The sequence below is a fragment of the Oncorhynchus mykiss genome, chromosome 9, assembly GCF_057628025.1.
Source record: "Oncorhynchus mykiss isolate SJ-2025 chromosome 9, ASM5762802v1, whole genome shotgun sequence".
NCBI lineage: Eukaryota > Metazoa > Chordata > Actinopteri > Salmoniformes > Salmonidae > Oncorhynchus > Oncorhynchus mykiss.
In genome coordinates, this window is record NC_143030.1 from 55738168 (window position 1) to 55762214 (window position 24047).

Genomic DNA, 24047 nt, shown 5'->3' on the forward strand with positions numbered 1-24047 from the left:
ATGTTTGATAAATGAGGGCCTACCTATATGTTTACATCCTAAACCAGGGCATATGTGATACAGTCTAATTGTGAAATGACTAATCCCAAGGTGAGTCACTGTCTCATTAGGTAACCACTGAAGTGCACTGGATAATGTGATGAGTTGCGCTAATTGCCGTGTAAGAACATGTGTGCAAGGCTGTTAAGCTCTTTAAAGCTACATTCCGGGATTTGAAAAACAAAATAATGTCAAACAAAAAAACACAATTGAACAGCTTTCCAAATCCCTGACTATAGCTTTACCAGCATATTCTAATTGCTCTAAATTCCAGCTGTGAAGGTGAGGGTAGGGGGTGGGGGAGGTTGACAGTCTTATTCTCTCTTGAAATGACCAAAGATGTTGGATAATCATCCAGCAATTTAATCTATATTCATCTGGCAGTCAGTATCAAATACTGACATCTACAGGGCTATAGCGTTTGACCCTGCCATTTTGTAAGTGAGAGAAATTAAGCCGCTTCATAGCCTCGTTAAAACAAGATCAATAGCAGGACTCTTGTACTACCAGCGTAGCCTCAATTAGGGTACCAATCGAGCTGTACTTTAAATGAATGACTGTGCACTCAAGCGCTAGATGAGACTTTCTTTTAGACTCACAACCTCGCTTTTCAGTGGGTTTTTTTCTCTCCAACCAGGATTAACATAAAGAATAAAGAATGGTATCCATTATCCACATCTTAAGGACTTTAAATGTGTCTTCAGGTCAGAACGGTGAATGGAGGATGATGTCTGGGCACTGCCTGAAAGCTTTGCATTGCCTGTCCTATAACACACTAATGCCATATGTTCCCAATGTCAAGGCTCCATGCCTTAACATTTATTTTCCCTTGATGATTACGAATAAAAAAGGATGACAACTTCCAAGCAACATCATTGGCAAGGCTAAAGAATCATTTCTTAAGGCGCTTACCTGCAAGGAACTCCGCAAATGATAGCAGCATCATCAGTTTCCATAGCAACTCCATTTTAACTGTCTCAGGTTAATACAGGCTCACATCCAACCACAGGTGTGCAGAATCCTGGCTTTGTCCTTTCCGGCACCTTTTCTGGCCTTTGGTCGGCACGAAAAGAACAGAGGGGAGGAAAGCAAGAGGGAGAGAGAAAGAGAGAGAGAGAGAGAGAGAGAGAGGACATTAGACATTCAGAATCAGTGGCCACTGGCTAGTCACAGTGTTTTATATCACGGGGACAGTAATTGTCCATGTTCCCCAGGCAACCACTCCCAAGACAGAAAAGACAAGAGGAAGATGAAAATCTATTCCATCTGGAAAGTCATAAACCGGTTTTCAAAACTTGTTAAGCATTGGCGCTCGACATTGTCCAGGGCTTGAAATGGTTTAATAGACCCCTGTCTGTGTTTGTGTGCTTCCCATGTGTGCTTCCCAAAATAAATGGCTTTTCTTGTCTTCTCCGTATGTCTTGGACAATGAAGCTAAAATGTTGAATTTTTCTTCATGCTCCAGCATTTTGAATTTGAGACCAAAAATGTCAAATGATTTAAGAGTATAGAATGTCACCTTTTACTTGAGTGTATTTTCATACATACTGTATCTGTTTTACTATTTAGAAATGAAAGCACTTTATGTTCCTAGTCCCGCCATTTGAGGGAGTCATATTTATTCACTTATACAGTGCAGGTTATTAAAGTAGTCAAAAGTTTAGTATTTTGTCCCATTATCATTGCACACAATGTCTACATCAAGCTTGTGACAAAAAATGTGGATGCATTTACAGCTTGTTTTGGTTGGGTTCCGGATTATGTTTTGCCCAATAGGAAATTAATGGTGAATGTACTGTGCAATTCTTTGGTCACTTTTATTGTCAAATAAAATACCATTTGATTCGTCACATGCAATGAATACAACAGGTGTAGACTTTAGCGTGAAACACTTACAGAGGTAATAATAATAACACAAGAGGAATAAGATACAAAACAATGAAGCTTTATATAGGGAGTACCAGCACCAGATCAATGTTCAGGGGTACAAGGTATTTGAGGTAGATATGTACATGAAGGCAGGGTTTAGTGACTAGGCACAAGGATAGATGATAATAAGAGTAAAATAAAGAACAGAGTAGCAGCAGCATATGATGAGTGTGAAAGTGTGTGTATGCGGTTGTGTGGCATCATACTGCGTGTGTGTGTTAGTGTGTGTGTGTGTGTGTGTGTGTCAGAGTCAGTCCAACATAGGATCAATGCAGATAGTCCGGGTAACCATTTGATTAACAATTTATCAATCTTATGGCTTGGGGGTAGAAGCTGTCTTGGAGCTGATGCTCTGGCACCGTTTTCCGGACGGTAGCAGAGTGAACAGTCTATGGCTTGGGTGGCTGAAGTCTTTGGCAATTTTTCGGGGCATCCTCTGACACCGCCTGATATAGAGGTCCTGGATGGCAGGGAGCTCAGCCCCAGTAAGTAAGAATGGAAAATATTTCTGATGTGGATGATATAGTGATTATGGATAAGCATGAATTAATTGTGAATGATGATGAGTGAGAAAGTTACAGAACAACAAAGATCATACCCCTGTAAAATGCTAAGCTCCTCTGTTATTGTTAATGGTGAGAGAGGTTAGCATGTTTCATTGTAGCCTCTGTAACTTTCTCACTCATCATTATTCATGATTCATTCATGATTTTTCTTAATCATGGCATTATCAAGATTAATTTAGAAATGTTCAGAAATGTATCTCCTCACTTGGAAAGAAAATGACTAAAGTCATCGTTCACCATTCAGTTCATATTGGGAAAAACAACCCAAAACACAACCAAAACAAACTGCATATGCATCCAACGAGTTTGTAGAGTCACAAGCTTGGTGTAGTCATTGGGTGCTAGGAATATGGGACCAAGTACTAAACCTTTGACTACTTTAATGCACTATAAGTGAATTTGTCCATATCTTATGAATACTTCAAATTGGGGGATATATAAAGTACTTTCATTTCTAAACAGTAAAACAGATATGCATGCAAACACCCTCAAAGAAAGGTGACATTCTGTACTGTTTATGAAACATTTGGTCTGAAATCCAAAATGTTGAAGTAACTGAAAATGTTTGCTTCACTGTCCAAATACATAGGGAGGGGAGTGTATTTGATGTGTATTTTGTACCATAACATGTTGTAGTTTCATTCACACACAGTCATTTATCTATCTTAGCAAAATGCGAACAAATTGCTTGTGCCAAAATAATTATAATGCATGTTTACAGTAGATGTAGGCCAATGTTCTTCGTATAATCAGGATACTCTTCAAATGAAACATGACAAATATAATAAACCGCCATCCTAGCATTTTGAGTTCTGAGCTGGAAGGATTATGCATTTCTGACATAAAGAGCTGACTATCCATGGTGAGAACCATTCTCATTCACTGGCAATTGAATTTCATGTCCTTCTCCTCAAATTAAGTCACAAATAAAGTTGCAATATAATAATATGAACCAGTGTACAACTAACTGATGGTGGTATATGTTTCTATGGATCTATGGATATTGATGATATATCTAAGGTAAGAACAGGCTGATTGTAGCATTGAGGTAATTGCAATGGCACAACGTGATCATTTCTAATTTAGTCGACCAATTATATTAAAGGTTCAATGCAGCCATTTTTGCCTCAATATCAAATCATTTCTGGGTAACAGTGAAGTACGTTAATGTGATTTTTTTCCAATTAAAATGGTCAGAAAGAAACAAAATAGCTTCTTAACAAAGAACAATTTCTCAAACAAGAATGTAGCTGGGGCTGTCTGGGAGTGGTCTGATTGGGAAAGGAAAACTGTTATTGGCAAAGAGGTTTGGAACTCTCTTTCTTATTGGTCAATTAACTCAATTTACCACCTGGTAATGTCACCAGGCATGCCAAAACTCCATCTCACCAGATGGTCTTTTCAAACAGCTCTTACACTAAAAGGGCATCATCATTTTCACAATTTCACAGTATTATTCCAACTTCATATTGTGGAAATACATATAAATCCCAGGAAAATCACATTTTTGACTGAAGTTGGCATTAAATGTTGTGTGTATGATTTGGCTGATTGGCAGTTGAAGCGAGAAATGAATCAAATGGAAAGGGGGAATCTTATTTATTCTGTCTATTAAGTTGGAATCTTATATGGATATTCAGCGATTTTACATATTTAGATATTTGTTTCCTTCCCTTGAAATCAATGAGGAGTGACTGCAATAATTTGTGAAACTAGCTGCATGCCAATAACGCTAAAAGTATGTTTGGACTAAAACTCCATGTAAGTCAATCTCCCTTTCTTAGCATGTTATATGTTTGGGTATGACATTTTAAAACATGCTAAACAGGGGAGTGTAAGCACTTGGCACCCATAGCTGTGAACAAGGAGTGACTACGTACAGGAAGTGGTCTGAAAAATGCTAATATTAGCATTTGTTTGCAATGGCCATAGACTGTTTTTAAGGTGACAAAACAAATATCTAAATATTTAAAATCACTGAATTATTGCTTTATTTACATTTGATTTTTTTCTCTCTGCATTGTTGGGAAGGGCCCGACACCTTTTGTTTACAAAGCATGTATTTTATTTGAGGCCACAACCTGGGTTCAGTTCAACTATAGCCCTGACACATGTTTTTGTAAGAAATGTTGACAAGCTGAATGCACCGAGCTGTCTGTTTAAACTACTAGCACACAGCTTGGACACCCATGCATACCCCACAAGACATGCCACCAGAGGTCTCTTCACAATCTCCAAGTGAAGAATAGACTATGGGAGGGGCACAGTACTACATATATCCATGGCTACATGGAACTCTATTCCACATCAGGTAACTGATGCAAGCAGTAGAATCCGATTTTAAAAAACAGATACAAATATACCTTATGGAACAGCAGGGACTGTGAAGAGACACACACAGGTACAGACACACACATACGCACACAAACGCTAGCACACGCACTCTATACACATGTGCATTGTAATATTGCTGCATGGCGGTATTATACATTTTGTATTGTAGCTTTGTAGTGGTGTAATAACGTTATTGATGTACTATTTTATCTTTTGTTTTACAGAAATGCATAATTATGGATACAAAAGTCATTCTCGTGTTTCAAAAGTTGGGACATCACAGCGCAATACAGCAGAGCACAGTGCAGTACAATAAAGCAGAGCAGAGTAGGGTAGAGTTCAGTACAGTGGAGTAGAGTACAGTAGAGTACAGTCGAGTAGAGGTCAGTGCAGTAAAGAAGAGTATAGTTCAGTATAGTAGAGTACACTACAATATAATATACTTTACTCTACTGTACAATACTCTACTTTGCTTTATTGTACTGTATTGTAATATACTGTATTCTACTGTGCTCTATTCACTGTACTGTGATATCCAAACTTGTGAAACATACGTCTATGATAGGTGTCGGTCGGTGCTCAGTGGGTGAGGATGCTGGTTACGTGGAAGTTGAAAAGTAGTTGAAATTTGGTCAGTCCACCCTGGCCTTGAAGTTAACGTCCACAGATGGACCCGGAAAAAGAGGAGGCTCTTGGGAAGGTGTTAGTAAGAGCTGGGAGAGGTGACATTAAGAGAGAGAGAGAGAGAAAGAGAGGGAGGGGATGTCCAGACACTTAATACTCTTGGCTTGACCATCAGACTACACAAAGACAAAGAAAACAGACATGCTGAACATAGCAGTATGCCAGTGAAAGGGAGACCAGTAGCAAGTGACCCAACTGTGGTTTGTGGCTATTATGATTTCCCATTGTAGCCAATTCACTTGCAGTAAGTTTTTTTGGTAATTCCGTTACCAATTGTTACCGGGTTTTAAGCACTTAATAATTAATAAACAAATTGGACATCAGTAAAATCACTATAAGCAATTGGCACGTCTACCATTACTTGTTACTTCAGTGAACTTTAATTATCCTCTCTTCTCATGAGGAAGAGAAATTAGAAAATATATCTTGTTTAGGGAATTACAATACACAAGGCAATATTTCTTAGACTTACAGAAGATTTTTTTTTAAATCTTTAAAAAAATATAAGTGTTGATATTAGTTGGCATGGTTGAAACATTTACATTGTGTTTTGATTTATTTCTGATACCTTTTTGTTTCCAGAAATGAAAGCCTTTACATATTTTTTAAGACGGAAAATGGTTGAAAAATGTATCTATGCCTTCATTTGCTAAAAATATAGACTCCTAATTTAATATGCTCCTATGAACTTCCCATAGTGGTGTTCATGGGTCCATATAGAATGTTCCATACAACCGTCTCTTCAGCCTGCTCAAAAGCCAGCACCCTGTTTCATTGCTACAATACTTGCAGCTATATTTTATGTTGTTTTTGACCATGTGGGGTGCCAATTGTATAAGTCACACAAATATGGACCAGTCCATTGTATTTAACAGCTCCCTAGCTTTCTCTGAATATAAGGTTTTCCTATTATTTTTTTCCCATGGCCCTATATTGACTTTTATCCAGACATACAGTAGCCATATAGGTGCAAAATCCTTGCAAAGTGGTAAGCTTGAGAGGTTACTCATGAGGCATTCATTTAAATGACCATCGACAAAATGGTCAACAGGAGGTATTCTAGATTGTGCCTTTAATGAGGAAAAGAAAACACATATCATTGGCTATTCAACAAGCATTCAGAAATATTTTTTAGAGAGGGAAAGTAAAAAATAAAATAAAAAGATGGTGCAATGGCTGAGCAGCCGGTAATAGACAGGGGGTTATTTTCACAGTTTCTCTGTTTTCTGCATGGCTCTTATCTTTGTGTGCCTTTAAGGCAACGCAAAGCATACTGATGCATTTTGAATAAATCAACTGTATCTTTGACACATTCCCCAGCACTGCACCCATTCTGCACATGCTAAAACATTGAAGACGACACTTTCCCCCATAAATCTCATTATGGAGATTGGGTTTAGTGTGTCATTCTAGTTCTAATTTATCAGGCAGTCATTACGATGCAAATGTTGTGAGGAACTGTTGGGTTTTAACAATAAAACAAAGTCTTGTGCCCCAGTCACTGGATATTAATACTCATCCTTTGAGGGAATAATTGTGAGAAAACACTCTTGATAAATTAATCAACACAGTGTCTGACACATGCAAGGAATCCTTGAAACTGTCAGGTCTCAATATATAATGACACTACACTCTTCAAAGCCAATATGTTTTCTGTTTGATGGAAGGACGAATCATGTTGTCTATTATGATTGTAAAAGCATAAATGTTCACCAACATCCTTGTAAATTCCGTCATCCACATGAATGTTTGATGTGCGGAAAGGACAACATTAGCATATTCAGATCGACAAGTACTCTACTGGAGTTGCCAGAAGGTAGGAACTGAAATATCAGTCCAGTGGAGTTGACTCATTCTTAAAAGCTGGAATCAGAAACACCTTTGACAGCAATCTCTTGATCTCTATTACTGAGTAAGGAGACATTAGACAAAGGGTTAGAACGAGTGATAAAAGTCTGCCTTTTGATCATGGGATATGTTCATCCTCAAATGATGTTGGGAATTGGTGTCTGTAGCACCCCTTGAATATTTTTACAAATGAATAACCCCAGTGGCCTAAAATGGTGGCTCTAAAATTTCCTGATTCATTCTTAAATTTTATTTGGTTGTTTATATTAACACATTGCTGCATAAACTGTAGTTAATGATTAGATGCACCAAAACATTAGGGGTGGTGTTAAGACATTTAATTGTGTTAAAGCGAGAGAGTTAAAGGGGCAAGCCCTGGCACTGATTTGATGAACAGAACTATGGTTGCAAGGACTGACCAGACATATGATTCAATTTATAGTTTTAACCATGTTTTGAGGCTATACAGTGTTAGTTTACAATTACATAATTTACAAACAATGGATAAAAAAGCTTATATTTTAGGTTCTGATGGGATATGAGAGAACTAAGCTCATTAGGCATTTATTAATTATATTCTTCAATAATCAATGGACACAGTTTGGACACACTCTCTTTATTTTTTACTACTTTTTACATTGTAGAAGAATAGTGAAGACATCAAAACTATGAAATAACACATATGGAATCATGTAGTAAGCAAAAAGGTGTTAAACTAATCAAAATATATTTTATATTTTAAATTCTTCAAAGTAGCCACCCTTTGCCTTGATGACAGCTTTTCACACTCTTGGCATTCTCTCAATCAGCTTCACCTGGAATGCTTTTCCAACAGTCTTGAAGGAGACCCCACATATGCTGATCACGTGCTGGCTGCTCTTCCTTCACTCTGCTGTCCAACTCATCCCAAATCATCTCAATTGGGTTGATGTCGGGTGGTTGTGGAGGCCAAGTCATCTGATGCAGCACTCCATCACTGTCCTTGGTCAATAGCCCTTACACAGCTTGGAGGTGTGTTTTGGGTCATTGTCCTGTTGAAAAAAAAATTATTGTCCCACTAAACGCAAACTATATGGGATGGCGTATCGCTGTAGAATGCTGTGGTAGCGTGCCTTGAATTCTAAATAAATCACTGACAGTGTCACAAGCAAAGCACCCCCACACCCTCACACCTCCTCTTCCATGCTTCACCGTGGGAACCACACATGCGGAGATCATCAGTTCACCTACTCTGCATCTCACAAAACAACAGTGGTTGTTTTTCGGACTTATCAGACTAAAGGACAGTTTTCCACCAGTCTAATGTCCATTGCGCTTATTTCTCGGCCCAAGCAAGTCTCTTTTTATTATTGGTGTCCTTTAGCAGTGGTTTCTTTGCAGCAATTCGACTATGAAGACAAGATTAATGCAGTCTCCTCTGAACAGTTGATGTTGAGATGTGTCTGTTACTTGAACTCTGTGAAGCATTTATTTGGGCTGCAATCTGAGGTGCAGTTAACTCTAATGAACTTATCCTCGGCAGCAGAGGTAACTCTAGGTCTTCTTCTTCTGTGGCGGTCATTATGAGAGCCAGTTTCCTCATAGCGCTTGATGGTTTTTGCAACTACACTAGAAGAAATTGTCCGGATTGACTGACCTTCATGTCTTAAAATAATGATGGACTGTCGCTTCTCTTTGCTTATTTGAGCTGTTCTTGCCATAATATGGACTTGGTCTTTTACCAAATAGGGCTATCTTCTGTATACCACCCAAACCTTGTCACAACACAACTGATTGGCTTAAACACATTAGAAAGGGAAGAAATTCCACAAATTAACTTTTAACAAGGCACACCTGTTAATTGAAATGCATTCCAGGTGACTACTTCATGAAGCTGGTTGAGAGAATGCCAAGCGTGTTCAAAGCTGTCATCAAGGCAAAGGGTGGCTCCATTGAAGAATCTCAAATATACATATATTTTCATTTGTTTAACAGTTTTATGGTTACTACATGATTCCATATGTGTTTTTTCATAGTTTTGATGTCTTCACTATTATTCTACAATGTAGAAAATAGTAAAAATAAAGAAAAGATGTGTCCAAACTTTTGACTGGTACGGTATATATATAATTTGGGTGAACTATCCCTTTAAAGCCATTTTAAAGTTTGACAAATAAATTCCGTTTAACATTTTATGTTACACTTACAGAATTATACACTCTATATCTATACTTGGCTTGGGGCTAATTGTTGCCTTGCTTTTATATTTCAACTCCCACTCATACCATCTTCGCCATAACTTGTTGATGTCTTTTTTAATTATTGATAGTGCTACCAAAAAAGTTTTTATGAAGAAACCAGGCTAAGCCTTTGGCACTTGTTTTTTTATTCCTCATTGTTCCACAGACAGACCTGTCTATTCATCAGTGAATGTATGTGGCCTTGTGTGCCTTCAGGGGAGTTGAACAGCCTTGTTATTGGGTGATTCCTCACAAAACTAGAACAAACAACAAACAAATGTTGTTTTTGATTTTCATTACATTTTATTCATAGAAGGATACTTTAGAGGAAGGATTATGGAAATATATTTGACATTTGTTAATTAATAATTTGAGATTACTTTATTGAAGTTGGAACATTTGAAACATTTTGGCCTCTTTGTTTCATCTGTAGGTGCTACATGCAAAAATGTGTGTCATATGAAGCTTTAACGCTAGCTCTGTAATATGAGTGGTATTGATTTAAATTACAGTTTTCTTACATTAATTTATGAATATAGAAAATATATGCATTTTAATTTGGCTAATATTTATGTATATCATTGAACATACTATACTGTCCGTGCATATCAAAGTTCCAGAGTGGGATATCGTCTGGTTTTAAACTTAAATCCCATTTTATACAGAGAAATTGGCATAGTTGGCAATGTAACCAATCACAGCCCTCCGATTAATTGTATCATTGCACATCCTGCAAATCACCAGCAGAGGGCAACCATTTTGAATCCATTTTCACATTCACTCTGTTGGTAATGCTTTTGCAAATTGGATCATAACTCTAAAAGTAGCAGGCAGAGATCCCACTCTGGAAGTTTGATATGCTTGTAAAGTATATTATATTTAACAATATATTGAACAAATTGCCAACTCAAAAATCACATATTTTTTTATATTCATAAATTAATGATTGACAAGTTTTATTGAAATCAAAATGCTACAAATATTACAGACCAAGCGGTAAACCTTCATATTACACAAATATTTGCTTTGTAGTACCTAACAATGAAACATGATGGAGTCTTAAAGGAGGCCTCGGTAAGGTCAAAGTGTCACCAATATTCCAACTTTAATAAATTATTTCTCGATTATGCTTCAAGATACAAATGTCAAATATATGTCATCAATGGTCACCATAGCATCACCCACCTGTAGCACGCGCTCCAGCAGGTATATCTCTCTGGTCACCCCCAAAACCAATTATTTCTTTGGCCGCCTCTCCTTCCAGTTCTCTGCTGCCAATGACTGGAACGAACTACAAAAATCTCTGAAACTGGAAACACTTATCTCCCTCACTAGCTTTAAGCACCAACTGTCAGAGCAGCTCACAGATTACTGCACCTGTACATAGCCCACCTATAATTTAGCCCAAACAACTACCTCTTTCCCTACTGTATTTATTTTATTTTATTTCATTTATTTATTTATTTAATTTGCTCCTTTGCACCCCATTATTTTTATTTCTACTTTGCACATTCTTCCACTGCAAATCTACCATTCCAGTGTTTTACTTGCTATATTGTATTTACTTTGCTACCATGGCCTTTTTTTGCCTTTACCTCCCTTATCTCACCTCATTTGCTCACATCGTATATAGACTTGTTTCTACTGTATTATTGACTGTATGTTTGTTTTACTCCATGTGTAACTCTGTGTCGTTGTATGTGTCGAACTGCTTTGATTTATCTTGGCCAGGTCGCAATTGTAAATGAGAACTTGTTCTCAACTTGCCTATCTGGTTAAATAAAGGTTAAATAAAAAATCCTTCCTCCAAAGGACCCTTCTATGGATGAAATGACGTGAAAATTCAAATAATGATGGTCTTTTTTGTTCTAGTGTGATGTGGAATCACCCTATGACTAAATCGAATTCAAAATGGTCACTGCTCACTGCTCATGCTAGTCTGACCCTTTGAAAAAGTTCCTTTGATAGCTATGGTTGTTAGGATACCGTATCTGTACAACATGCAATGGATGCAAAACATTTTAATCGCAGGTTGCAGTGTTTAGTTCCATTGCCGTGATAAGACGCAGTTGCAATAAGCTTATCTGCACAGTTTGTGCAAGTGAAGGATAAATAACCTGCAAAATGCCTTCAAAGGGAAATCATACAGCACATCTCATATGTTCTCTTCCCCTGTTACAGGTTCAGTCCTGTGTCATCCCGACATGGAGTATAATCGATCACAGGACACGGCGGCTAATGAAACCCAACATGTAGCCATCTCTGTTTTCTCTAATGATGGTAAATGTCTATCCATTAAATTCCCATACTGTACAGCCCTGGCTGTGTCTCTAGGAAATTGTGACGCATTTTGAGATTAAAACCCTGTGGATATAAAATACCAAATGTTGACAGTTTGGAAGCAGAACAGTAGTGGTGTGTGGGTAAAATCACAAGGGAAGCCAGACCAGAAAAAAGGCATATTACAACCTATGTGTTGTGATAATGGCTTTGTTTTCTCTATAACCTGTTAGTTCATATACCTTGACACTGTGATATATAGGCCTAAGGCCGAGACAATAAGAAGACACAGTGGCAGAATAAATTCAACCGCACATTTGTTTCTTTACAAAACCGGAGAGCAACATCTGTCTGGTGAAGTGCACAAAACATTGCATGTAACAAACAGTTACATGACCTACAGCATGGTCAAGCAAGGTAATGTTTCCAACAGTTTTGAACTACAAAACAACTATTGATTTAGAACCACGGATAGTTACCGCCGGTCGCAAAGAAAACAGGAGATACCTCCACTATTCCAGAACCATTTCAACTTCAACATTTCAACATAATTGAATCACCTATGCTTAGTCTAATACAGTGATAACTAAAAGACACCAAAAACGATTTAGTCCAATCAACGTAAGCTAAAAATGATGTCACTGTCCATGGGACTGATTTTTGTGTGTGTGTGCATGCGTATGTGCAAGTAGAAAAAACATGTTGACTCTCCCCACTTGAAGAGAAACAACAATGCCATCCTCCTATTTCATGTTGCCTAAATGGTCTATTACTCTGTCGTACAGTACAAGCTTTTAGTTTTTGTTGACCTAGGCTCCCAGGCTAAAATACTTGCTTGCTAGACTAACTTCCTTTCATGGGAAATGATGCGCCAGGACAGCTCGTTAACATTAGCATACTACATCTAGCTCATGTCACTTTCATCCTCTCAGACCAGGGGCATAATGTATGAATTTATGGTTGGATCAGAATTGCTGTTATAATCATTGGCCATTATGGAGAATTAAGTAAAACCACAAGTCCAAATCCCTATCTCCATCCATGGCTAAATTACGAAAGGGATGATTTTAGCTAGCTAGCTAGCCACCTGAGGACAACAACAAAACGAGATGCAACAATTCAAGTTTTTTTCTGTCAATAATGACGTTTGGCTTGTGATGTGATTGATCTGAAGCCAAATTCAAACTGGCTTCCCTTGACACTTTCTTTTGGCGCGCCAGGACCATTCAAAGCTGAGCTCACTCAGTTTAGCTCAATGCTGATTGCTCGCTGGCTTCCCTTGCATTCAATGCTACGGGGGGCAACAATGTCATACTCTTGCTGACCAGACAGCATCAGATAGATACGCTACACATACTGAGACAAAGGGGCGCTGTTTCATTCACCTGGATGCTTTCTCCAGTGAGATACATTCAGCCTCTTGAAGGACATTTATGAAACACAGAGACGAAAGATAAAATATTTTGTATGTTTTTTTTCATTTTTTCATGGTACGTATTTTGGGGAAGCCTGGCTTCCCTTGGCATCCATGAATACACACCACTGAAGCAGAGTAGGACATGCTGTAAATAGGCTTACAGGTTGTTGTTTTTTGACCTGGTGATCTTATAGTTCCATTTTATTATGGGTATGTTTCAATCCAAATTGACAGATTTAGATTGAGGTTTAACGGATTATTTACATCAAAAAGTTAGGGTCAGATGTTTCATGCCTCAAAAGTGTCTTTAATTCAAGTCCAATTCCTATTCTACAACATATGTTGTACTGTATATCTCACTAAATGAAGAAGTCTGAAGGCCTCAAACCCAAATTAATGAAAAGGTTTGGCACCATTTAATCAGTTGGAATTAGATGGTGGCAATCCTTCCCATTCGTTTGGTATTTGAGCCTGTAAATTCATCCTATTGCATCGTGGGATCTACAGTTGGATGTACACAGCAGATGTTATGGCTGATTAACTTTATACCACTTTTCGGGAATTAAGAAAATCAGACTTTGGTCTGCAACTACCCCTTTAAATAGCAAAAGATCAAAGACAGAGAAAATGGTCATGTTCCCATGCTCAGGCATTGCATGCATCAACCAATGGTTGGGTTACATGTCATTGACTATAAAATATGATGTGGTTAGCTAATACGTAAAATACCAATCCAGGCTTTGCAAGATCTGGCAGCAATGTCTGAGCAGGGGAACACGACCAATGACTGTTGATGGTAGCCATACTCTCAGGCTACAGCGATGGCAGTTGATTTGACCCCTCACCACCCACATTCTCCAATACTATACATTTTTCAAGACAAATTTATTAATAGAACAGTACTCCTGCTCCTTACTGTCGAGGAGTCCAGATGACAATATTCACACTAAAATGCATGAGCACTCCCCCCAAGCTCTGAATCATGAATGAGACATACTCCCACACTCCTCAGTACAGACAAGACCAGGAAAAATAGAATACAATGCTGCATCTTTAATCACTCAGGCCTTGACTTCACTTGATCCACAGACACCATCTCTATTTCATTCCTAGTCTGCAAGGCTCATTTGACTGCTCCAAGTGCCTTCCTGTCATTTAAAATACATTTTCTGATGGGGCTCAAGTTAAGACAAGTGGTAGAGAGGGACAGAATATTTCCACCAATCCTCTGTCCTTTGATTCAACTCTAATGGGAATTAAAGATTAACGAGACTACTGCAAGAAATAGTTGAGCACTGGCCGTAGTTACATTATGGCATCATACCAATTACAGTATATATTAATGGACAAAGCCATTGATCACATGACACGCAATAGTGCATTGAAGCCAAATGAACTCAGTTAATTAAGGTGGCGTCTCATGGAGACAAACATGAGCAGTTTGAGCTACTCCAAGAAGTGTTGGAGGCTAGCTCAATGCTGCCGCCTCTCATTGAGTAACTCAAGGTGAAGGCCTGACCGTGGTACTGCAGGCTGCTATTAGCAACTAAATTATCCTTAAAACTTCTTCTGTCTGAGATTTAAAAAATAATGGGTTCAAGGACATACATCTGGTGTATTAGAAGCAATTATTGGTACACAGATTGTCTTCTAAAAATGTTTTTATTTACCCAAAGATTGACCACAAAGATTGACATTTTTCCATTCACTATAATGGTGGATCCTCTTTCTGCTAATAATGCCTGCAGTACCGCGGTCAAACTTGAACCTCTGTGGCTTCAATGGAAGAGGGCAGTCGTTCTCCCCTGCATCATACAATTAAGACACTATTTCAATGTGTCCTATCAGTTCTTTCTTCCCCACAAATGGTATAACTTGGGGGTTGAAAATGTGCCAAGATATTCCCTTGCCAAAAAAACACCTTAAAAGTGGCACTAGACAAAGAGACTAATGGTGTTTTGATCGAAGCACAACCCGCAGGCATGACATAATATATACCAGCTTCTCTGTTCTTCCAGACCCCACCAGGGGCGCTCAGAGTGTACTCGTACTGCCTCCCATGTGACATGAGCAAATCATCTAAATATGTCAAAGGGTTCCCCATGCACCATGTCAATCTTGAAGCTACAATATAAACCATATGGAATTCCCATTTTCCCAGAAGCCCAGTTATAATGGCTAAGCTCAAGCAGAGTAAAGAAAACGTTGCAATTGATCACCATACTATGACCACTGCTCAATGTTGAAACCTTATTAGTACATGGGTAACCAAGTAAACCAACTGAACTTGCTACACTATCAAATACATGAAGCTCTACTGATTTAGTACAGTCAATGGCTATGTCTACATACACAATTGTAGATCCTACAATTGTAGATCCTACAATTGTGTTGCAGATCCTACAATTGTGTTGCATTGAGATCAGATACTTTCAGAAGTGTTGACGATTCCCTTTTCGCACAATTTAAGCAGTCTACAATTCGAAAGACAACATAGTGGGGTCTCCCGCCACTTGTTTTGGCATACAGGGATGCATTTAGTGAAATGTAACTCTTCTCAAATTGAAAGACAGTGCTTTAGATGCAATGACTGACTATGTCAGAGTTAATTCCAACCAATAACAGAATATTTAAGTGTATTGTAAACACAATCAATGAAACATATGACTTAAGTTTATCATATGCAAATTAACTTGGACAATATGACCACACAATCAAGGTGGTGCAGGTTTGCTCTCAAGAACCCAAGGTGGCATTCTGCACTATCCCAGCCATTAGTACCACTCACAGCAGGCTCCATGTGAACTACAATCCCGATGCCTTGTTTGAACGTTTAGAAACGTGAATAATCCTCGTTTGCGATACGGTTTTGGACACTTAAGAGCCGGTCTGAACGTGTTTGTGCAACAGTTTTGGAAACATAAGGACCTTATATTTCATATCAACGGGACATAATAATAAAAAAATGTAAAATTACTACACACCTTTATAAGGTTAGGGTTCCCACACGGCCATATTTCCATGTTACAGCGCCTGTTTACAGAAGACAGACTGAAGACAGAGGTGACCACCTTGGTTAATTAGCGTGCTCAGAACAACTCTGTGTAACAGAGGGGAAAGGATGCCCTACAAGTATTGTAACTGAAAAATATGTTTGTCTGCAAATGTGTTAAAACCAGTTAATGTTAAGTGTATATTTTGTATTTGTGAAATTATGTTCATGTGAAAGTAGAGACCTCTTAACAACCCCCGGCAAAAGATACCTTTGTGAATAGAGTTAGCTAGAGTCCTTGACTGTCGAGCGCTCTGTAGCCTACAATCATTGAAAGGGTGACAGATGTGATTGGAATAATTCCAATCCCCTGTTGCTCACTGCCTGTCTTGGCAAATTAGTTCTATTGGTGGTTTACATGAGGTATAATTGATAGGGTGAAAATGTATAAATTGAAAATTACAATCTTGCTGGTACTTTCGTCTTTGAGATCATATGGGCATAGGCTATAAGAACATGTATTCTAAAATATTAGGCTTATTGGAAATATTCATTTTTTTTAGGTTAAATAGAATTTACAGTAGGCTAAACTGTACGTTTGTTATTAAAATAAATAATTTAAGAGAGACAAACATTATCCAAATTAAATGCAGACAATTAATCAGACTGTGAAGTGCAAAAAAAAAAAACTGACCATAGCGGACACCTGCTATCGTAGAGTAATAACACACAGAATTCAACTACCAAGAAGCATACAGTGACAACGTACTGTATGCCTACTTTGATCCCATGATTGATATTGGTCATATCAACTAAAACTGTATTCATTGTGTTTGTACAATTCTGCTTAAAAAACAAAAATCATAACTACAGCAACAACACAAATGTTATGGGTTACCTGTCTATAATTCCTGCAATTTTTAACGATGCTTATCCTTTGCCCGATATCCATGTTAAACCACGCATTCCTCTTATCTCCAGTGTCAGTGATAGACACGTAGTTGTTGAGTTACTCACTTGGCTCTGAAAGTAGTCAACTGAGAACACATTTCAGTCGGATAGATGTTTTCTTGTTCCAAATAAATACAATAGGTTTACTCAAAACGATATAATCCACTTCAAATCTTAACCATGGCGCGCGCTCAACCGAGGTTGACTGGCACTTGGTGTAGGCTACCACATCCACGGCTGTCAAATTCATTTGAGGCACAGCAGAAGCTTCGCTTTGTGCCACAGCGGGACACCAAACCGACCATCTAAACAGTAAGGGATTTTCAGGATTTCATACGCAATTTATTAATTATTTAACAACCAACGAGAGGGGACGTGGAGTGCTTAGCCTACTGGTCGCCACAGAGAAGCAACAGAAAGCCACTGTTTTGGCCATGGTAGCCTATGGAGGGGTTTATGTACTCACCCACTGCGGGTTTTTACACGAAATGTTCATTGTGAACCACTCCTCGGGAATGACAAAGTTGATGCTGCTGGCACTGGCAGTGTGAGCTGTACAGAGAATGTTGCTTACACTCCATATCTTGGACACATTTTATCTGTTGGTGAACAATTACATAATTTTAGAGGTAATCTGGGATTGGTACCTGCATTTTTTTAAACTTTTAAATTATATGTTTTTTTTAAGAATAGGGTAAAATGGGGTAATTCACATTTAAAAGCTAAAGTCTAGATATCATATTCTAATTAAATAAATAGAATTTTGAAACAAAATGGCATCGCACAACACACCAGTCTCAACGTCAAGAGTGAAGAGGGATGCTGGCCTTCTAGGCAGAGTACCTCTGTCCAGTGTCTATGTTCTTTTGCCCATCTTAATGTTTTCTTTTTATTGGCCAGTCTAAGATTTGTCTTTTTCTTTGCAGCTCGGCCTAGAAGGCCAGCATCTCGGAGTCGCCTCTTCACTGTTGACGTTGAGACTGTTGTTTGGCGGGTACTATTTAATGAAGCTGCCAGTTGAGGACTTGTAAGGCGTCTGTTTCTCAAACTAGACATTCTAATGTACTTGTCCTCTTGCTCAGTTGTGCACCGGTGCCTCCCACTCCTCTTTCTATTCTGGTTAGGGCCAGTTTGCGCTGTTCTGTCAAGGGAGTAGTACACAGCGTTGTACGAGATCTTCAGTTTCTTGGCAATTTCTCACATTGAATAGCCTTAATTTCTCAGAACAAGAATAGATGGACGAGTTTCAGAAGAAAGTCCTTTGTTTCTGGCCATTTTGAGCCTGTAAACAAACCCACAAATGCTGATGCTCCAGATGCACAACTAGTCTAAAGAAGGCCTGTTTTATTGCTTCTTTAATCAGGACAACAGTTTACAGCTGTACTAACATAATTGCAAAAGTATCTTCTAATGATCAATTAGCCTTTTAAAATTAAAAACTTGAATTAGCTAACACAACGTGCCATTGGAACACGGGAGTGATGGTTGCTGATAATGAGCCTCTGTATGCCTATGTAGATATTCCATAAAGAATCTGCCATTTCCAGCTACAATAGGCATTTACAACATTAACAATGTCTACGCTGTATTTCTGATCAATTTGATGATATTTTAATGGACAAAAAAATTGATTTTCTTTCAAAAACAAGGACATTTCTAAGTGACCCCAAACTTTTGAACAGTAGTGTATATACAGTTGAAGTCGGAAGTTTACATACACCTTAGCCAAATACATTTAAACTCAGTTTTTCACCATTCCTGACATTTAATCCAAGTAAAAATTCCCTGTTTTAGGTCAGTTAGGATCACCACTTTATTTTAAGAATGTAAAATGTTAGAATAATAGTAGAGAGAATTATTTATTTCAGCTTTTATTTCTTTCATCACATTCCCAGAGGGTCAGAAGTTTAAATAAACTCAATTAGTATTTGGTAGCATTGCCTTTAAATTGTTTAACTTGGGCCAAACGTTTCGGGTAGCCTTTCACAACTTTCACAAGCTTCCCACAGTAAGTTGGGGGAATTTTGGCCCATTCCTCCCGACAGAGCTGGTGTTACTGAGTCAGGTTTGTAGGCCTCCTTGCTCGCACATGCTTTTTCAGTTCTGCCCACACATTTTCTATAGGAGTGAGGTAAGGACTTTGTGATTGCCACTCCAATACATTTGATGGCCACTCCAGTACTTTGTTGTCCTTAGGTCATTTTGCCAGAACTTTGAATGTATGCTTGGGGTCATTGTTTATTTGGAAGACCCATTTGCGACCAAGCTTTAACTTCCTGACTGATGTCTTGAGATGTTGCTTCAACATATCCACCTAATTGTCCTTCCACATGATGCCATCTATTTTGTGAAGTGCACCAGTCCCTCCTGCAGCAAAGCACCCCCACAACATGATGCTGCCACCCCCGTGCTTCATGGTTGGGATGGTGTTCTTTGGGCAATCAAGCAGTCCCCTTTTTCCTCCAAACATAACGATGGTCATTATGGCCAAACAGTTCTATTTTTGTTTCATCAGAGCAGAGGACATTTCTCAAAAAAGTACAATCTTTGTCCCAATATGCAATTGCAAACTGTAGTCTGGCTTTTTTACGGCGGTTTTGGAGCCGTGGCTTCTTCATTGCTGAGCGGCCTTTCAGGTTATGTCGATATAGGACTTGTTTTACTGTGGATATAGATACTTTTGTACCTGTTTCCTCCAGCATCTTCACAAGGTCCTTTGCTGTTGTTCTGGGATTGATTTGCACTTTTTGTACCAAGTACATTCATCTCTAGGAGACAGAACGCGTCTCCTTCCTGAGCGATATGATGGCTGCGTGGTTCCATGGTGTTTATACTTGCGTACTATTGTTTGTACAGACGAACGTGGAATTGCGATACACTGAATTAAATAATCTGTCTGTAAACAATTGTTGGGAAAATTACTTGTATCATGCACAAAGTTGATGTCCTAACCGACTTGCCAAAACTTTAGTTTGTTAACAAGAAATGTGTGGAGTGGTTGAAAAACGAGTTTTAATGACTCCAACCTAAGTCTATGTAAACTTCCGACTTCAACTGTATATACACAGTGCATTCGGAAAGTATTAAGACCCTTTGACTTTTTCCACATTTTGATACGCTACATACAGCCTTATTGCTAAAATTTATTAAATAAAAACAAATTCCTCATCAATATACACACAATACCCCATAATAACAAAGTGAAAACAGATTTTTATACATTTTTGAAAAAAACAAATACCATACACATAATTATTCAGACCCTTTGCTAAGAGACTTGAAATTGAGCATCCTGTTTCCGTTGATCATCCTTGATGTAACGGGATTTGTCCTCTTCTGACGAGGAGTATGAGAGATCGGACCAATGCACAGCGTGGTACGTGTTCGTCATGTTTTAATGAACAAAATCACTGAACACGAAAATACAAAATAACAAATTGAAAGACAGAAACAAAAACCGAAACAGTTCCGTGTGGAACACACAGACACAGAAAACAATCACCCACGAAACACTGGTGGGAAAAGGCTACCTAAGTATGATTCTCAATCAGAGACAACTAACGACACCTGCCTCTGATTGAGAACCATACCAGGCCAAACGCAAAATAATACATAGAAAAACAAACATAGACTACCCACCCCAACTCACGCTCTGACCATACTAAAACAAAGACAAAACAAAGGAACTAAGGTCAGAACATGACACTTGAGATGTTTCTACAACTTGATTGGGTCCACCTGTAGTAAATTCAATTGACTGGACATGAGATCAAAGGAATTGTCCGTAGAGCTCCGAGACATGATTGTGTCGAGGCACAGATCTGGGGAAGGGTACCAAAAAATGTCTGCAGCATTGAAGGTCTCCAAGAACACAGTGGCCACCATCATTCTTAAATGGAATAAATGTGTAACCACCAAGAGCTGGCCACCCCGCCAAACTGAGCAATCGGGGAGAAGGGCCTTGGTCTGGGAGGTGATCAAGAACCCGATGGTCACTCTTACAGCGCTCCAGAGTTTCTCTGTGGAGATTTGAGAACCTTCCAGAAGGACAACCATCTGCAGCACCACAAATTAGGCCTTTATGGGAGAGTGGCCAGACGGAAGCCACTCCTCAGTAAAAGGCACATGACAGCCCGCTTGGAGTTTGCCAAAAGGCACCTAAAGACTCTCAGACCACGAGAAACAAGATTCTCTGGTCTGATGAAACCAATATTGAACTCTTTGACCTGAATGCCAAGCATCACGTATGACGGAAACCTGGCACCATCCCTACGGTGAAGCATGGTGGTGGCAGCTTCATGCTGTGGGGATATTTTTCAGTGGCAGGGACTTGTAGACTAATCAGGATTGAGGGAAACGTTAATGGAGCAAAGTACAGAGAGATCCTTGATGAAAACCTGCTCCAGAGTGCTCAGGACCTCAGACTGGGGCCAAGGTTCACCTTTCAACAGGAAAACAGCCCTAAACACACAACCAAGACGACGAAGGAGTGAATTCGGGACACATCTCTGAATGTTCTTGAGTGGCCCAGCCAGAGCCCGTACTTGAACTCGATCGAACATCTCTGGAGAGACCTGAAAATAGCTGTGCACCGACACTCCCCATCCAACCTGACAGAGCTTGAGAGGATCTGCATTGAAGAATGTGAGAAACTCCTCAAACACAGGTGTGCCAAGCTTGTAGCGTCATACTCAAGAACACTCAAGGCTGTCATCGCTGCCAAAGTACTGAGTAAATGGTCTGAATACTTATGTAAATATTTATTTATTTTTTGGAATACATTTTTAAAAAATTCTACAAACCAGTTTTTGATTTTTCATTATGGGGTATTTTGTGTCGATTGATGAAAAAAAATCAAATCCATTTTAGAATAAGTCTGTAACTTAACAAAATGTGGAAAAAGTCAAGGGTTCTGAATACTTTCCGAGGGGTTATGTTACTCCATCAGAACCCCTAAATATAATCTTGTTTACTTAATTGATTGCAAAAATGAAATTGTAAACACTAACACTGAGCCTCAAAACATGGTTAAAACTTTTTGGGGGGGTATCTGTAATTTACTTTACTATTTATATTTTTGACAACTTTTACTTTTACTTCACTACATACCTACAGAAAATAATATACTTTTTACTCCATACATTTTCCCTGACACCCAAAAGTATTTGCCACATTTTGAATGCTTAGCAGGACAGAAAAATGGTAAAATTCAGACACTTATCAAGAGAACATCCCTGGTCATCTACTGCCTCTGATCTGGCGGACTCACTAAACACAAATGCTTAATTTGTAAATGATGTCTGAGTGCTGGAGTGTGCCTCTTGCTATCCATAAATAAAAAAACAGGAAAATGGTGCAGTTTGCTTTGCTTAATATAAGGAATTTTAAATCATTTTTACTTTTACTTTTGATACTTAAGTATATTTAAAAACCAAATACTTTTAGACTTTTACTCAAGTAGTATTTTACTGGGTGACTTTCTGTTTTACTTGAGTCATTTTCTATTAAGGTATCTTTACTTTTACTCAAGTATGACAATTGCATACTTTTTCCACCACTGATCATAATGCTTAATGACAGTATCATAAAGTGTATTTTCTACAAGTTATTTAAAGTATGATGAAAAAAAACATGAATGCAAAGAATTCATTACAACTGTCACACCCTGACCTTAGAGATCCTTTAAATTCTCTGTTTGGTAGGTCAGGGTGTGACTAGGGGGGGGGGAAATCTATGTTTGCTTTGTTGGCCGAGTATGGTTCCCAATCAGAGGCAGCTGTCTATCGTTGTTTCTTATTGGGGATCATACTTAGGCAGCTCTTTTTACCACCTTCTGTTGTGGGATCTTGTCTTTGTTTGTTGCATGGGTTGCATTCCTAAGCTTTTCGTTCGTTGAGTTGTTTCTTGTTTTTTTTTGGTGGAACATTTTAATAAAGAAAATGTATGCCTACCACGCTGCACCTTGGTCTTCATTTAACAATGGACGTTGCTACAACAACAACAACAAAGGATTTAAGAAACAAACTTCCAACTGAAAGGAAACTTCTTGGCAGTGAAAATACTCATTTGAATAAATGTGGGTTTTGACACTCTTACGTAGGTGTCATAACCAGCCATAAAATAACGCAATATATGTCACAACAGGTGTAAATGTATGGGTCCATGACAGTGTTATGACCATATTATGACAGGTTATGACAAGTTATGTCAGCTGTTTTGACACTGGGTGTCATCTAAAGTGTACCAAGGTGGGTAAAGGTATTACGAAATACATCAAAACATGTAGTAACTAAAGACCCTTAATGTAAGTAAAGACCCCTATTCTAATATTTATATTTAGTTTCGCAGACATTATTGGCCTTAAGGAATATTGCCCAGTGTCATGTCATTCTGTTTCCAAAAATATCTAAGATATTTTGTAATTCATCTCCCTCATGGGTCGGGAGGATAATGAATGTTCACAGAAGAAACAAGTAAAGATAGACCTACCAATTAGTTATAGTGTTTTTACTGATAACAATTTGGTTTGGGATTCATTAAGTGATTAAAACGCATCATTCTGATACCAAATAGGTAACAGAGTGACAGAAAAATCCATAACAGATGACTGTAACTGAATTGGTTACAATGGGAAATCATAGTAATCACAAACCACAGTTAGGACACCTGCTACTCTCCTCCCTTCCTGGCATGCTGTTATGTTCAGCTTATTATTGTTATGTTCAACTGTTTTCTTTCTCTTTCTGTCATGTGGTGGTCAAAGCAAGAGTGTGAAAAATGTCTGGACA

The 24047-nt window shown here is 38.4% G+C and overlaps 1 protein-coding gene across 6 annotated transcripts in view; it reads right to left on the minus strand.

The window, feature by feature from the left end:
* The window catches only part of cntn3a.1 (contactin 3a, tandem duplicate 1), a 111302-nt gene extending 93613 nt beyond the window's left edge, over positions 1-17689 (minus strand). For 3 of the 6 annotated variants that reach the window (XM_090184558.1, XM_021616087.3, XM_021616089.3), the window contains exons 1-3: positions 17207-17589; positions 16301-16367; positions 952-1092 (exon numbers count right to left, since the gene is read on the minus strand). In XM_090184558.1, the coding sequence (XP_090040684.1) occupies positions 952-1006 (55 nt within the window). In that variant the 5' untranslated portion in view covers positions 1007-1092; positions 16301-16367; positions 17207-17589. Of the gene's footprint in view, positions 1-951; positions 1093-16300; positions 16368-17206 lie in introns of all 6 variants that reach the window. The other 3 variants (XM_021616085.3, XM_021616086.3, XM_090184557.1) reach the window with 3 other exon arrangements.
* Positions 17690-24047: the final 6358 nt, after the last annotated feature.